The 15137-nt window shown below is 38.7% G+C and overlaps 1 protein-coding gene across 1 annotated transcript in view; it reads left to right on the forward strand.

Annotated features, from left to right (window-relative positions):
- Positions 1-15137, forward strand: part of STXBP6 (syntaxin binding protein 6) — a 127888-nt gene that overhangs the window by 31079 nt on the left and 81672 nt on the right. Inside the window, exon 2 of the mRNA XM_082058392.1 lies at positions 5396-5581. Within this exon, the coding sequence (XP_081914518.1) occupies positions 5428-5581 (154 nt within the window). The 5' untranslated portion in view covers positions 5396-5427. The remainder of the gene's footprint in view (positions 1-5395; positions 5582-15137) is intronic.

Here is a 15137-nt window from a genome sequence, read left to right on the forward strand (position 1 = left end):
GCAGGAGATGTGGGATCTCTTTAGAGACTCACATTCACTGCAACATTTAAGTCCCTTTTGCCATAGAGGGGTAAATGTTGTGAACAGCAATGTGCAGTCTCAGGGTGCTCAGTAATCCTCCAGTAAAAGCTTTAGCTTTTAAGGCATTTTATATTTGAGCACAGGGGGAACTGTTTGCATTCTGAGGTCTGTGAGTCCACATGAGCCATGAATGGAAACTGCTGATGGTTTGAATTCATCCTGGACCATGAATCAAGAACAAACATTACTGTGTAAAGAAATCTGCATGTACTACATGAAGTTTTGCATGTACTGCCAGCATTTTTTTTTTAATGAAAATATGTGGTTTTGTTGGAGAATGGGAAAAATTGAGACTTGTGTTCCTTGAGCAAGTCTTCTGTATTTTTTAGTAAGACTAACAAAAAGATTTATGCCTGCTTTTGAAAAAGAAGAGTACTTAATTAAGACTTTAATACAACCTTTAATACAACCTTTGCTTTTCATAGAATATCTCAATTTGAAAGGGACCCATAAAGATCATCAAGTCCAACTCCTGTAGATCCACCAATAAACATGGAGAAGGTAGCTTATTTAAACACAGCTGCTGATTTATTTTTTTTTGACCCATGAAAAACAGTTTCATCTGAACTATACTGACAGCTGAATCTCAGAAGTCTCTTTGCATACAGGCACAGTTAGTTCTTTTATTTTTTTTTTTAATAAATAGGCGTTTGTGGACAGTGTCATTTTCCACATTAAATTCAGCAATCATATCAAGTACACTGCATTAGATTAGTTGCTTAATTCTGGGATCTGTGGCTGTTGTAAACTAAGTATTTGGAACAAAGGATCACAACCTCTTAGGCAGTGAGTACATGCTTTAGTCAGAGGTTCCAGTTACATTTGGTGTATGCAGAATCTGTCTGTACATGTTCTGGTGGATGTCTGTACAACCAGCTTAATCACAAAGTAAATAATAACATGCAGCAATAAACTGCAGTATTTCATTGTTCTGTGTCATGTCACAGAACCATTTTTGGCTGGAAAAGACATTTAAGATTATCAAGTCCAACTGTAGGCCTAACACTGCCAGATCTACCTCTCAACTCCCTAAGAACCTCATCTATGCATCTTTTAAACACCTCCAGGGATGGTGACTCCCTGGGCAGCCTGTCCCAATGTCTGACAACCCTTTCAGTGAAGACATTTTTTCTTAATATCCAATCTAAGCCTCCCCTGGCCCAACTTGAGACCGTTTCCTTTCATCCTACTGCTTGTTACTTGGCAGAAGAGACCAACACCCTTCATGTTACAACCTCCTTTCTGGTAGCTGTAGACAGCAATCAGATCTCCCCTCAGCCTCTTTTTCTCCAGGCTAAACAGCTGCAGTTCCCTTAGCTGCTACTCATAAGACTTATGCTCCAGACCCCTCACCAGCTTCCTTCTTGTGGTGAGGGATCCAAAACTGAGCACAAGATTCAAGGTGTGGCCTCCCCAGTGTGGAGGACAGCGGGACTATCATTGCCCAGTCCTGCTGGCCACACTATTCCTGATACAAGCCAGGATGCTATTAGCATTTTCAGCTAACTGGGCACACTGCTAGCTTATATTCATCCAGCTGTTGACCAACACCCTCAGGTCCTTTTCTGTGGGACAGCTTTCCAGCCACTCATCCCTGAGCCTGTAGCACTGCCTGGGATTGTTATGATCCAAGTGCAGGACCCGGCACTTGGCCTTGTTGAACCTCATACAATTGGCCTCAGCCCAACAATCCCTCTGTATGGCCTTCCCACCCTCCAGCAGATCAACACTACCATCCAACCTGGTGTCATCTGTAAACTTACTGATGGCGCCCTAGATGCCCTCGTCCAGATCATTGATAATGATATTAAACTGGTCCAAGTACTGAGCCCTGGGGAACGTCACTCATGACAGGCTGCCAACTGGATTTTACTCCGTTTACTGCAACTCTTTGGGCCCAGCCATCCACACAAAACCCAGCGATGAGTATGTTCATCCAAGCCATGAGCAGCCAGTTTCTCCAGGAGAATGCTGTGGGAAACTGTGTCAAAGGCTTTACTGAAGTCTAGGTAGACAACATCCACAGCCTTTCCCTCATTCAATGAGCAAGTCAGCTTGTCATAGAAGATCAGAATAGTCAAGCAGGACTTGCCTTTCATAAACCCATGTTGACTGGGCCTGATGCTGTACATGCCATGTGATGGCACTCAGGATGATCTGGTACATAACCTTCCCTGGCACTGAGGTCAGACTGACAGTCCTGTAATTTCCTGGATCCTCCTTCTGGTTGTTTTTGTAGATGGGTGTCACATCTGTTAACCTCCAGTCAACTGCGACCCCCTTGGTTAGCCAGGACTGCTGATACGTAATTCAAAGTGGCTTGGTGAACAAGATCCTTCAGAATCCTTGGGTAGATCCTATCTGGCCCCATAGACTTATGTGTGTCTAAGTGGTGTAGCAGGTCACTAACCATTTTGGATTGGATTACTGCAGCTTCATTTTGCTCCCCAGCCCTGTCTTCTGGCTCAGGTGGCTGTGTACCTAGAGCACAACTGGTTTTACTTGTTAAAGTCTGAGGCAAAGAAAGCATTAAGTGTCTTCTGTGTCTCTCCTGAAACAGGAGATTTGGTATGTCTTGCAATATTGTATCGAGCTAGGCTTTATTTAAAGTTGGATTCATATGGTTGTGTATAAAAGCATTAGCATGAAGAGATAGATGTGTGTATACATAGAGAGGTATATTAATTAAATCTCCTAGGTTTTGCATTTATTTTGTTTTCTAGTTTCGTGCTGTAAGTTTCAGTGCACATATGAAACAAAATGGTTTGGGAAATTTGTGAAATAGGATTTGGATAGTATCTCTTGTTTTGGCTTGCCTCTTTTTCAGTAGGGTCTTATCAAATGCAGCTATATACAGTGAAACCTATTGCTTGCAATGTCATTAAAGTAAATCTTGAAGTACTATGTGAAGGTTTTGAAGCTATAAACCATTAACACGTTATGCCTCAAACAGTTATTGGTAGGGAAAACTTATATCTTAATCCTGGAAGCTTTATATCACTGAGTACATCTCTGAAATCACACTTTATTTTGCACTGTGTGAACCTCAAGAAAACATCTGAAAACACCTATTCAACAACTCAGTTGCAGAATTAACAGTATCAGATTATTGCAAGGTGGAGAACACTTTCAGTTGGCTGTGACTCAAGTATATCTTTACCTGACAGTATTTTTGTGTGTTTTCCCAATAAGCTATTTATTGAAAATTCTCTAAGCATGTGAGGGCCTGAGACTGAAGTTATTTTTGCAAAGATTAAATAGTCTCGACCTCAGGCAGAAGGAGGTCTTTGTGATTAAACCCATAGTCATTGACAGCAGCCTTGAATAAGAAAAAAAAAACCCACAACAACAAAAGAAAACCAGCAAACATGAAAAAACAAACAAAAAAAAAAAAACCCTAAAACTAGTCACAAAGTGCCAGCAGCTCACATGCTAGTATAAGATATACTGCAAATATTTTTTAACACAAGAGAAAATTGAGGTATAATGAACACTAATAGAAAAAAACCCTTTTCTAAGTAACTAACAGGTAAATTTAAACTTTAAATTCCTTTTTTGTGTTGATATATTTGTTGTTAAAGAATACATAACTTACATGGGAGGAGTTATGAAACCACATATTTTCAGGAGTCGTGCATTTTTTCTTCCTTTGAAATTGGTCTGGATTTTTCCTTTGAGGCCATTCTTGAAATGCTATTCATTTTTGTAAAGGTGCATGTAATGCTAAAACTTGTCAGAATTTGCATATCTCTGTATCGGTTAACTGAGGTACACTATTACTGATTGTTTTGGCAAAGGATTCTATTTGCGTCCCAAAGTAAATAGGTGGTGGATTTGATTTGGACTAATTTGTGCTCTCTCGCACCTCCATGAATAAAGCTTTTTTTTTTTTTTTTTTTTAAGATATCAAGCATATCATAAATATGTGCAACAAAATGTTGAGACTGAAAGTGTTAAGACAAGTACTTTGGTGATAGTATACACACTAAAAATAATGGATCCATGACTGTTTTGGCTTCATAATCTATTTTGACTGAAATTTTGTCTGTTTTCTAATAGTTCAATTGTGACTAATATCAAATGATCTCACAGGCAGAATTTCTGGCTTCAGTAGTTGAGACCTGAACATGATGTTACTTGTATTAAGAACCTAAGAATGTAAGAAAAAACAAAACAAACAAAAAAAAAACACAAAAAAACCCCACAAAAAATCTGTGGGCTTATGAAAGTCTTAATAATATAGAGATGTGGAATTTAATGTATGTGTATTGGAGGATCATTGTACTTGAACAAGTAAAAGGGGCATTTGGCAGTCTCTACTGGTGGGGCCTATATACTTACTAACAGAATTCAGTGCAGAACTAATCGGAGTTCATAACTGGGGTGCTGTCTGCATAAAAGGCCTGTTAACATCCCTCTGTAACTGAGTTGTCTCTCCTTCAGTTAGGCTCTTTTATAAGTTGTGGTCAGTTTGAGCTTTCTTTTGCTGGACACGCCTGAATAAGCAGCTTCCCTCCTTCTCCCTCCCTGTTCTCTACTTTTTTTTTTTTTCCTCTTGTCCAAGTGCCTCTCCTAAGTTGACTGTGCTGTTTTCTCACAAAACACATTGAGGAACCGACGTGGGTCAAAATTACGTAGCAGAAAAGAGGAGGTACAGTTTTGCCTGTGTTATTAATCCCAATGGTTTCTGATTCTGCGCAGTTGCCCATTTGGTAATTGCAGAGGAGCTGAGGGGATGGGGTGCTAAAGCTGCGAGAAGTGCAGGAGCTGCTGAATCCGTTGCTGTCACCAGGAGCTGTGCTCCCGAAGGAACGGTCTTACTTGAGTGCAAAGCTTTCTGTGTCTTCTATAAACGTGATTTCTTGTCTGGCAGCACAATCAAGATACTGCTGAGCTCAACCATGGTGTTCCTTCCCCATTCCTGTGCAGTGCTTCCCCCGTCTACGTGGGACAGTAGAGTTTCCCTCCAGTTACCAGAGAGGGAATTAATTAAGCTTTTCATGCAGCTTGGAGTTACAGGGTGTTCCTCTGAGAAGCTTTTGCATTGTCATGAATTGCTAGTGTGGACAGCTTCTACTCAAAATAAACTAAGCTAGTTTAGGAGAATTTAAGCAGCGTGGAAAACAAATTCTGTGAAAACTCTTAGATACTTGAAAAATTCTGCATCTGAGTGCATGAAACTATATTCTAAAATCTTTGAATCGTTAAAAACTTTATTTCAAGGTCAGAGCTACTGATGCCCATGTAAATTAACTGGACTGTCACATAACTGAGAAGCTTCTAATTTTTTAAAAATTATTTATTTTATTTTTAGAGAGCAACAGTCTGCTATATTTGTGATCTACGATGAATGCCAAATCTGCAATCAGCAAAGAAATTTTTGCCCCACATGATGAAAGGATGCTGGGAGCTGTCCAAGTGAAAAGAAGAACAAAAAAAAAGATTCCTTTCCTAGCTACTGGGGGTCAGGGTGAATATTTAACATACATCTGCTTGTCAGGTAAGATTAATGATTTTGACATCCAGTTATCTGGTTTGGTTTATCTTTGATTAACTGATTAGATGCTATCCATAGCCATACGGAGCTGGTTGACTTGAATCTTAATGTAACCAGAGAATTATGATGCTTATATCTTAAATCTTGAGAAACCACATGCTCGAGGCTATTAATATTTATACCATATAATAAATTCAACAGGTGGTTTCATTGTTTTAAAAAAGATTAGGTGTTCTCTCACAACATAGCTGCACAGTATGAACTAATAGAATATTTGGTAACAGTCTTTGCTTATTGAGGTTGAGATTTTTCTTGAAGGGGTGAACTTTACATTATATTCCTTTTTAATGCACTGAAATATTTTGTTTGAAGTAAATATGCCTTTTTATTTTCTTATTTGCCTGTTTTACCAGCTCAGTGGGTACTTCGATACGCAACCTTCAGCCAGAATATTTTCAGTTCATTGAAAAGAACAGTGGTGCTGTGTGTCAATCACCTGCCTTTAAAAGGGATGAAGATGGAAATGTTTGAATTGAATGAGTAAAGGATGTGTAAAGGCTTGTGTTGTGAGAGGTCATGGGGAACAGGGAGAAATTATCTATTTGCTGCTGATGTGTTCAGATGAGTTTCAGATGAGTTTCTCCAAGGTCAAACCAGAACTTGTGAGAGTTGATTTCAGAAGCAGGGCAGGTAGCAGTTGTACAATATTTTGCTCTATTTTTTTAATTATTTTTTTTTAATAAAAGTGAAAGTACAATTATTTTCTTTTTGAAGTGTATAAATGGAGGCCATTGATTGGGTAACTTGTATTTAACTATGGTATTGTAGGCTTTTTGCTGGCTTTTTTTTTTAATATTTTCTGGTTATTGTAGTGAAATTTAGCTTAATTAAGACTATGTCTCAAGGCAGTTGGAAAGCAGTTTGTGATCCTGATTTGCCTGTAGTTTATACCTGTTTTCAAACTTAGTGGAATTCAGTTACCTGGAGGTAGGTGTTCAGTGGAGTTTTAGGTTTCCAGCCCTTTCTCCAGAAAGGCAGAAATCCCTTGTTGTGTCTGTTTCTGTCAGCCAAGTGTGTGTGAATATCTTTGTTATCCTAGGGTCATTTAGTTACTCAGGTTTGCTCCCTTTGAGTGTCTGTATCTAACTGGAAGTAAAACTAGTGGTCAGGGGAAGAAATGCTTTGTGAATCTCAGAAGACCACAGTTATTTTTTTGCCTAAATGGAAGATACTGTTTCATGAACGTTCAGTTTTGTTTTTTTTTTCCCACTGAAAACTATGTTGAAACTTTCAAAACATAGGAAGTAAACCCCAATGACTCTACTACTGGTATAAGACATCACATACATGCCTGCGAAATTTACATTTATTGAATGTTATTGAATGAGATGTTATTTGTATGCATATGTGCAAATGCTTAGATTAAGGTAGAAACTGCAGAGTATATGCACACACATAATGAGGACCATGAGACAAAACAGATGACTTCTTATTTGCAACTGAGTGTTCTGCTTGTCATTGTCCCCAGAGACAGAGCTTCCAGGAAGGGCTTAAAAACTGATTCACTTGTGGTTGGGATACTCTTTTTGCATCTAAGGATTACAGGTTTTAATCCTCTCAGGTTGTAGAGGAAACTGGATCTAGGTCTCCCATCTCTTGAAGAAGTGTTCAAATCACTAACCTTTTGAAGCAGATCTAAACTCCTCTTCCTTTGGCAGCCAATTTTTTTCAAGAGTCTGTTTTTTTTTTCACAAGTCATCTCATTTTACAGAACAATCCCGTTCTAGGGCTGTGTAGTAATTTTTGGAATACTGAGCTGTTTTATACCCACGTTCATGAAGAAAGGTTAAAGATGTGATCTGTGCTTAAAATTTTCTATAGGCTAACGCTATTCAGTAGATTGATTTTATTTGTTTATTTTTATTAGCATTCTGGGGAGCCTAGCCTTCCTTCAGCTCCCCCACCTCCATGTTGGTGTGTACCAACCAACATGTATTTTAAGAGACTGAATGATCTTAGATACACCTAATGTTTTTCTGCAACAGAATAAGATTATGAGTAAGGAAGAAACAGAAGATATCCTGACTTCAGCAGAGTTTCTTGATGACAAGGAGAAGCATTGAGGATCTAAATAAAATTACTGTACAGTGGGCACTGAAAAGCTGCATAATCTTATTGGAAGAGCCCTCATGCATGGTTTGCTGTTAATGGGGTTTTGCAGGGATATGAGACTGGTTTTATTATATGTTTATACTCTGTTTTATGGACCTTACAGTATGATTGGTAATTTCAGTAAACAACAAGCAACTAGGGCAGGGACTATCTGGTTATGTTCATGTCTGAGGGCAACACAGAGTTCCAAACAATCTGATCAGAAAGATGATGCAATTCAATAGGGTCATGTGCAATTAGTTATTTAGTTGGGAACAATCAATGGCAGAAGACTAAGGGGTAGGGAACAACTGTTTCTGCCACTGGGGTTAAAGGAAACTGTGACAGGTTTAAACTGTTTTTTGCTATTCTTGATGGCTGTGTAGCAGTAATGGTTTTCGTTGCAACAAGAGGCTGTGTTATAAGTTACAGTTTTCCTTTAGTAAGGACAATAGATGTGGAGATGGCAGTTCTGTTGTGTCTCCAAATGATCTGAGCTTAAGTATATCTTGGATAACAGAAAATACTTGATGACCTTCCATTTTTCTGTGATTTGGTACAATCCATGGGACACAATGGTGGCTACCTCTGGATTTTAGTTCCCATTTCAAGCAACACAGGCTTTTAATGCTGAGTGTTACAGCATCTCTATTGTAAACACCTTTATCAGCCTTTGACTCTTGTCTCTTTTTCCCAGGTTTGCTATGTATTAGGTAAACATAGTGACCAGAGTGTATTTGTGTTCTTAGATTCTTTGGACTAATTCAATTTGACCTTTGCTAAAAGGAATTTGATAGTTTACTGTTTAGAACTGAATTTGTCGGTTGAAAGAATACACATAGAATCTGACTTGTTAAGGGACTTATAAATATTTGGGTTTATAAAATATCCTGCCTAGTTGAGTTTCGTTCAAGATAGGATACAGAAAATTAAACATCAGCCATTGCGACAGCTACTTTTATTTACTGCTCAGTCGGTAACTGACAAATTGCACCAATTGTTATAATGGGAGTTAAATGTTTTCCTTTCTGTGTTGAACTGAAAATACATTATATTGTAATTGTTGTTTATCTGCATATTTGTAAGCATGGATAGAGACACTGAGCCCTTAGGCCTCAAAGAGATGGGACAGTGAAGCATTAACTGAATCTATTTTTGAATAGAACAAGATAAGGAGATTCTTCCTTAAAATTTGTATTTGAAGTATGTACTGGATTCTTTTATTTGGCAATACTAAATATTGAATTGGTTAGAAGGATATACTCATTAATGCTCTGAAAAGGTGTGCCTAAAGCCTGTCATCTGAAACTGGTGACAGGTTAAGGTAAGAAAGCTCTAGCAAGACTGCTTGCTGGACTGGTGGAAACTGGGCAGCTGAGTTACCTGAAGTCTTCTGGTTTGCTAGTGTGGTGGGGCTGGCCAAGGTAGACTGGCAAGCAGAGCCAAGAGAGATCTTTTGGGAGTTACTTACTTGAAGAGCAAGAAAGGAGTAGACAGATGGGAAACACAGAGGTGGGGTAGCTGTAGGCAGAACAGAGAAGATGAAAGCTGGGAGTTTTGGTTGTGTGGTGGTTTGTTGTTTTTTGTTTTTTTTTTTAAAGTTAGAAGAGGATTTGACACAGAGAAAATACAAGAAATTCAGAGCTGAAAGTGGATATTTAGCACCTCCTCCGCACTACCAGACCTAGTGACAGTTATTGGATCAGATCTACATTTTAATTTTGTCACCATTGTCTTATATAATTGAAACATAGTTGTTTAAAATAGTTCATAGCCTTATTTAGAATTCTGAATTAAGTATAAATACTTAAAAGGTCATTTCAGAAATACAGGACAGCGGTGATCTCTCCTATTTGCTCGTGCAGTTCTGTGTGTGTGTTACTTCTTTTGACACACTATCATTATGTTTTTTAAGTAACTTCTGATTTTTAAAAAGGTTTTTAATTTGTTGTAGTGCATTGGAAGTGGTTCAGTTTGTACATGCGGATGTGGTGTTAACCTTTCAGGACTAAAAATCTATTGCAGTTGCAGTGAACTGAATGAACCAGATGGTTCCTTTTGAACTCGAATTCCTGTGTGTCATAATGCACTCAGTTTAACTGTGCTGCTCTTTCTAGTCCTGCTATAAAGCTTGGGATTTGACTGTAAAGCTGAAGTTGTTTTAAACTGGAACTTCTTCTTATGTGGTTACAAGTTTTATAGTGTTCTTTCTTTGCAATGTCCAAATTAGATTAACGTATTGTCAGTTCAGGAATTTTTTTGGATGGCTTTTATGCAAAAGTACAATTTCTTAAGAATAGTGCTAGAAAAGCAAAAGAAAATGCAAAGAAACCGTAAGAAATAATATACAAAAATAAGATATACATGCAGAGGCAGTGTGTGCATTTTTCTTCCTCTTTAAACCTTATTGACCATGTCACACACTTTTTCAAAAGATGAGCATGAGATTGGTTAGAATGCTCTTTGTGGTTACCTCAGAAGGTTTTTGGTTTTGTTTTAACTTCTGTTTCAAAGTATACAGAGAGACCTTATTAGCTTAAATACTTCTGTGAATATCCTGTGCTCTTACAGCACACTTACTTCACCACGTCTCTAACCACACCAGTTGGTTACACTATCAACACAAGCTTTGCATCCTGCTTTTTGCCTCTATAGCATATGGTCCTGTGAAGTTGTTGTTCCAAATATGAATTTGTTGTTTGTCCCATGGTGGCTGCACATGGAATAGAATATTACCCACGAATGACCTATATCTCTTATTCCTGTAGCTGCCAGAAATTGGCCATAATTTCATGGGGAGTTCAATGGCAGGTTAAGTGGAATTGAGTTATCAGCATGGTAGCTTAACCAAAATTGCAAAGTAGTGAGAAGGAGCTTCATATCAAAATAATTATGTTTTCTATTAATGTGCTCTCATTTTCCATTTGAGTTTTGCTACTGTACTGAAGATACAATCTTCCAATTTATTTTCTGTATTTTCTCATTGAAAAAAAAAAAACAAAAAGCCATCCAATTTTCAGGAGCTTGTAGTGTATAAGATTCTTGTGGTTACTTCTCAGGATATGCGAAACCAAAGTAAACTTGATTTTCCACTGACTTTCCAGGGAATGCTGTAATTGCCTCCCCATAAGGTGTATTGAGGTATTCTGTGTGGGATTTTTTGTGTTTGTGGGTCTTTTTGTGGTTGGTTGGTTGGTTTGTTTGTCGGGGGAAAGGTGCGTTTCCCTGCTGTTTAAATCTGTATAAAGGAATGAGAAGTGAGAATACTTAAGTGTTCATGGTCAGACATAGGGTATTCCTTTTGAGTCTGACACACTTAGATGTCAGACTCTCTAATGAATGTTTCATTATTTAAGCAAAATAGAACATGATTGACATAAGAAATTCAGTCAGCCCAGAAAAACATGCATCCCAAATGGTGGTCCAGTCTTCTGCAAGCTCTGACCTGAACAGACATTTGAAGACGGCTGCACACCAGCTGTAGTACCGTCCATAGCCCCATGGACCCAGGCTGGCACAGCACGGTGAGGTACCTGGGTATAGGCTGGTATGTGCAGTCAAGGGAAGTATCTCTGGTACCCGGATTTAACACAAGGGCTACCTGTTGCAGACGGTGACTTTAAAGACTTAAATTCTGTTCCTCAGAGAAGACTGATGTTAGGTATTGTTACATCTTGGATAAGTTCCATGAGTACTAACCATCAGCGTAAAAAGAGTGGCTGCCTCAACAATTCTCTGCTTAACACTTTTGCGTTTTATCTGAAAATACCTGATAACTTTCTCATGTCCAATGGAGAAACTATTCCAGAATTCAATAGACAGGACTCTGCAATGTAGAAAATAAATGTACTATTCCTTCTTCATTGGCTTTTTTTTAATGTCAGAGTACAGGCACATGAGAGAGTTCATATTTTTTGCTACTGATCCCTCTAAAACTTTGTGCAGAGTCAGTGGCTGCTTTTGCTTCCCGCATTGCACAGGTTTTGAGCAGATTTTGCTTTCATGTTGACTAAGTCAAAGTGATACAATTTGCTAGTGTGGGTGGAGTTAAACTGATACAGCATTCTGTGGTTTCCACACATGTGTAGGTAGCTTCTAGTTTAATGGCAAGTTCGTGTTTATTGCTGGACTACTGTGGACTGATGCCTCTGCCTTTCTAGTGCCCACGCTGATGTAGATAATTACGGAAAGCTACATAGTGTGTCACTGAAGACTTTTGGGAAAAAGCTGTGGAAGTGTGTCAGGAATGGCGTTAAAGGTGACTGGTTTTGCCATTAGGTTAAGAAGATGCTCTCAGAGATCATTCAGGTTTACTTCTAAAGAGATTATTTTTTTTAATACATTATTACATTATTTTTATTTTAGAGTAGCTTTTTTTTTGTTCCACATTATACTGATAGATGCCTTTCGATATACTTTGATACACGTTTGTGGGCATATACCTGCGTAAAATGTGATCATACTAAATCCTTCTATTTTTATTCAGTCTTCACACAGTAATTGTTTTACTACCAGAAAGTAAATACACACAAGTGTTGTGAGCCTTTATATGCTATTTCATATATGCTATATCTTGTTTCCAATTTTCCTTTTTTTTTTTTTTTTTTGTTCGTTTTATGTTTTCAGATTAGAAAATCTGTGAAACAATTTTCTGGGTGTGTACAGCACACTGTCTGTGTGATACTTAGTTGATAATTGGAGCTTGTGGAAGACACTGGAATACTTAATTTTCATCCTTCTAGCCATGGTTCAATCTTGAAAAATCAGCTTTTCTCATCTGGGGAAATACTTCATTCACTGAAGAAGCTTTCCAGGAAACCTTCTGAAATATGTAAACTCTGCAGTGAAGTTTAAGGGCATATGTGAGAATTTCTTAAAGTGAGTCAGGAGACTGTGGCAAACATTGAAAAGAGTCAAGAACTGTGTCCTTTTTGATATGTATTTTTTTTTTGCCTTGAAACACTCAATGTTTGGAGAGTGGAATAGTTTCATTCCACTTCTTTGCTTTATTTGATCATTCCAATGCTTATCTGTTCTACTTCTGAAAGAGATAATGCCTTCTTGGGATTGTGTACATGGCAGATTATTTTCTTTACCACCGAGTGTATTTTAGACTGGTGCTCATATTTGTTGCTTATCAAGGTTATTTCCAGTGATGATATTGAACTGAAAAATTTCATTAAATGCTATGCAAAAAACCTCCCATGCTTGCCAACTGTAAGGATTACTACTGTAAAGGCAATTTCTGCATAACATAAATTCTCAATTGGAAAACATGTTTACAGCATCCAATACACAAGACTGATTATGGCCTTTCATGGATGGATAAATTTTTTCCCCTTACTAACATTGCTTCAGAAGTTACTCTGCATGGAGTTCAAATCCTTTGTAAAAACCATAGGACTGAAGCAATTTCTGTACCCCTAACTTGTTTTTACTAGGTTTTCTTTTAACCTTGTTTAACCATCATAGGAGCTTGAAGGAATTCTTTTACATTTAGTCTGCCTTTACTTCTCCTTTCAAAATAGCTGCCTAAGAAATCATCAGAAGCTTTTGGTTAAAACTTTTAAAATTATTTAAAATTATTATTTAGTATTATTATTTATTATTAAAAAAACAAGGAAATAGAAGTTTACATACGTAGAGCCATATTATCATTAATCTTTCTGTGGAGTGAACTAAGGTCCATTACAACCTTGTCATTTTCTGTTCTAAGAGAAATAATAAATAAATTTCAAGAGATGTTTCAAACTTTGTCTTCTCTACCATGAGCCTCTAACTGGGCATACGTTTGCTCTGTTTTTTTACTTTTCTTTCATAAACCAGAGCTTGAAAAAAAAAGAAACAGGCTTCTCTTCCTTCCACCTCTTCCAAAGGTAATGTTTGTAACCATCACTGTTTCATGTCGGTAATGGTTTCTTTAAGTTGAAGGTTTAATCATTCAGATACCTGTAGGGCAAATAAATGTCTGGCTCTTCTTGCTGTGAGTTCAATGACCTAAATTCACTGCTCTGGATTGACCATAAAGTTGGGTAAAGGAGAACACTGGTACTGTTGCTTAGCATGGCTACATTCATGTAGTGTACTGTGCATGTCTAAGTAAGCATATATAAAATGTATACGTGTGTGTGAAGCTTTCATCTGCTCTTTGCTTCCAGACCCAGGGCTGCTTGTATAAACTGTGAAAGCAGTTGTTTCCAGTAATGCTGGTTGATTGTAACTGACTGTGTGCTCAGATGTCTCGCATGTTGTGGTTTGGGAGACTGACAGCACAGATAAGGGTAATGCCCATCTCAAAAACAGCTTCCCTGTTGTATTGCAGCTCAGTGAATTTGCCACAGTGTTGGTTTTGGGTGCAGTGCTTGTATGAAACTGTAATTGCCTTCATCAACTTATACTGGAACAGGTTGCCTGGAGAGGTGGTAAATGCCTCATCCCTGGAAACATTCAAGGTCAGGGTGGATGGAGCTCTAAGCAACCTGATCTCGTTGAAGATGATAGAGTCACAGAATGGTTTGTGTTGGAACAGACCTTAAAGATCATTTAGTTGAACTCCCTGCCATGGGCAGGGACACCTTCCACTAGACCAGGTTGCTCAAAGCCCCATCCAACCTGGCCTTGAACGCTTCCAGGAATGGGGCATCCACAGTTTCCTTGGGCCGCCTGTTCCAGTGTCTCACCACCCTCATGGTGAGGAATTTCTTCCTAGTAACTGATTTAAATCTACTCTTTCAGTTTAAAGCCACTACCCCTTGTCCTATCACTACATGCCCTTGTAAAAGTTCCCTCTTCAGCTTTCTTGTTAGGTCCCCTTTAGGTACAGGAAGGCTCCTATAAGGTCTCCCTGGAGCCTTCTCTTGCCCAGGCTGAACAACTCCAACTCTCAGCCTGTCATCATAGGAGGGTTGCTCCAGCCCTCTGATCATCTTTGTGGGACTCGTCCAGACTTGCTCCAACAGGTCCATGTCCCTCTTATGTTGGGGGTCCCAGAGATGCATGCACTACTCCAGGTGGGGTCTCAAGAGAGCAGAGTAGAGGGGGAGAATTGTCTCTCTCAGCTTGCTGTCAACACTTCTTTTTATGCAGCCCAGGATACGATTTGCTTTCTGGTCTGCAAGTGCACATTGCCAGGTCATGTTGAGCTTCCTGTCAACCAACATCTCCAAGTCCTTCTCCTCAGGGCTGCTCTCGATCCATTTTCCGCCTAGCCTGTATTTGTGCTTGGGTTTTCCCCAGTCACCATGCAGGACCTTGCCCTTGTTGAACTTAGTGAGATTTGCATGGGCCCACCTCTCAAGACCGTCAGGGTCCCTCTGGATGCCATCCCTTCCCTTCAGTGTGTTGACCACACCACGCAGCTTGGTATAATCAGCAAACTTGCCAAGGGTGCACTCCATCCCACTGTGCA

Source organism: Streptopelia decaocto (genome assembly GCF_964273445.1).
Source record: "Streptopelia decaocto genome assembly, chromosome: 7".
In the NCBI taxonomy this organism is placed as follows: Eukaryota; Metazoa; Chordata; class Aves; order Columbiformes; family Columbidae; genus Streptopelia; species Streptopelia decaocto.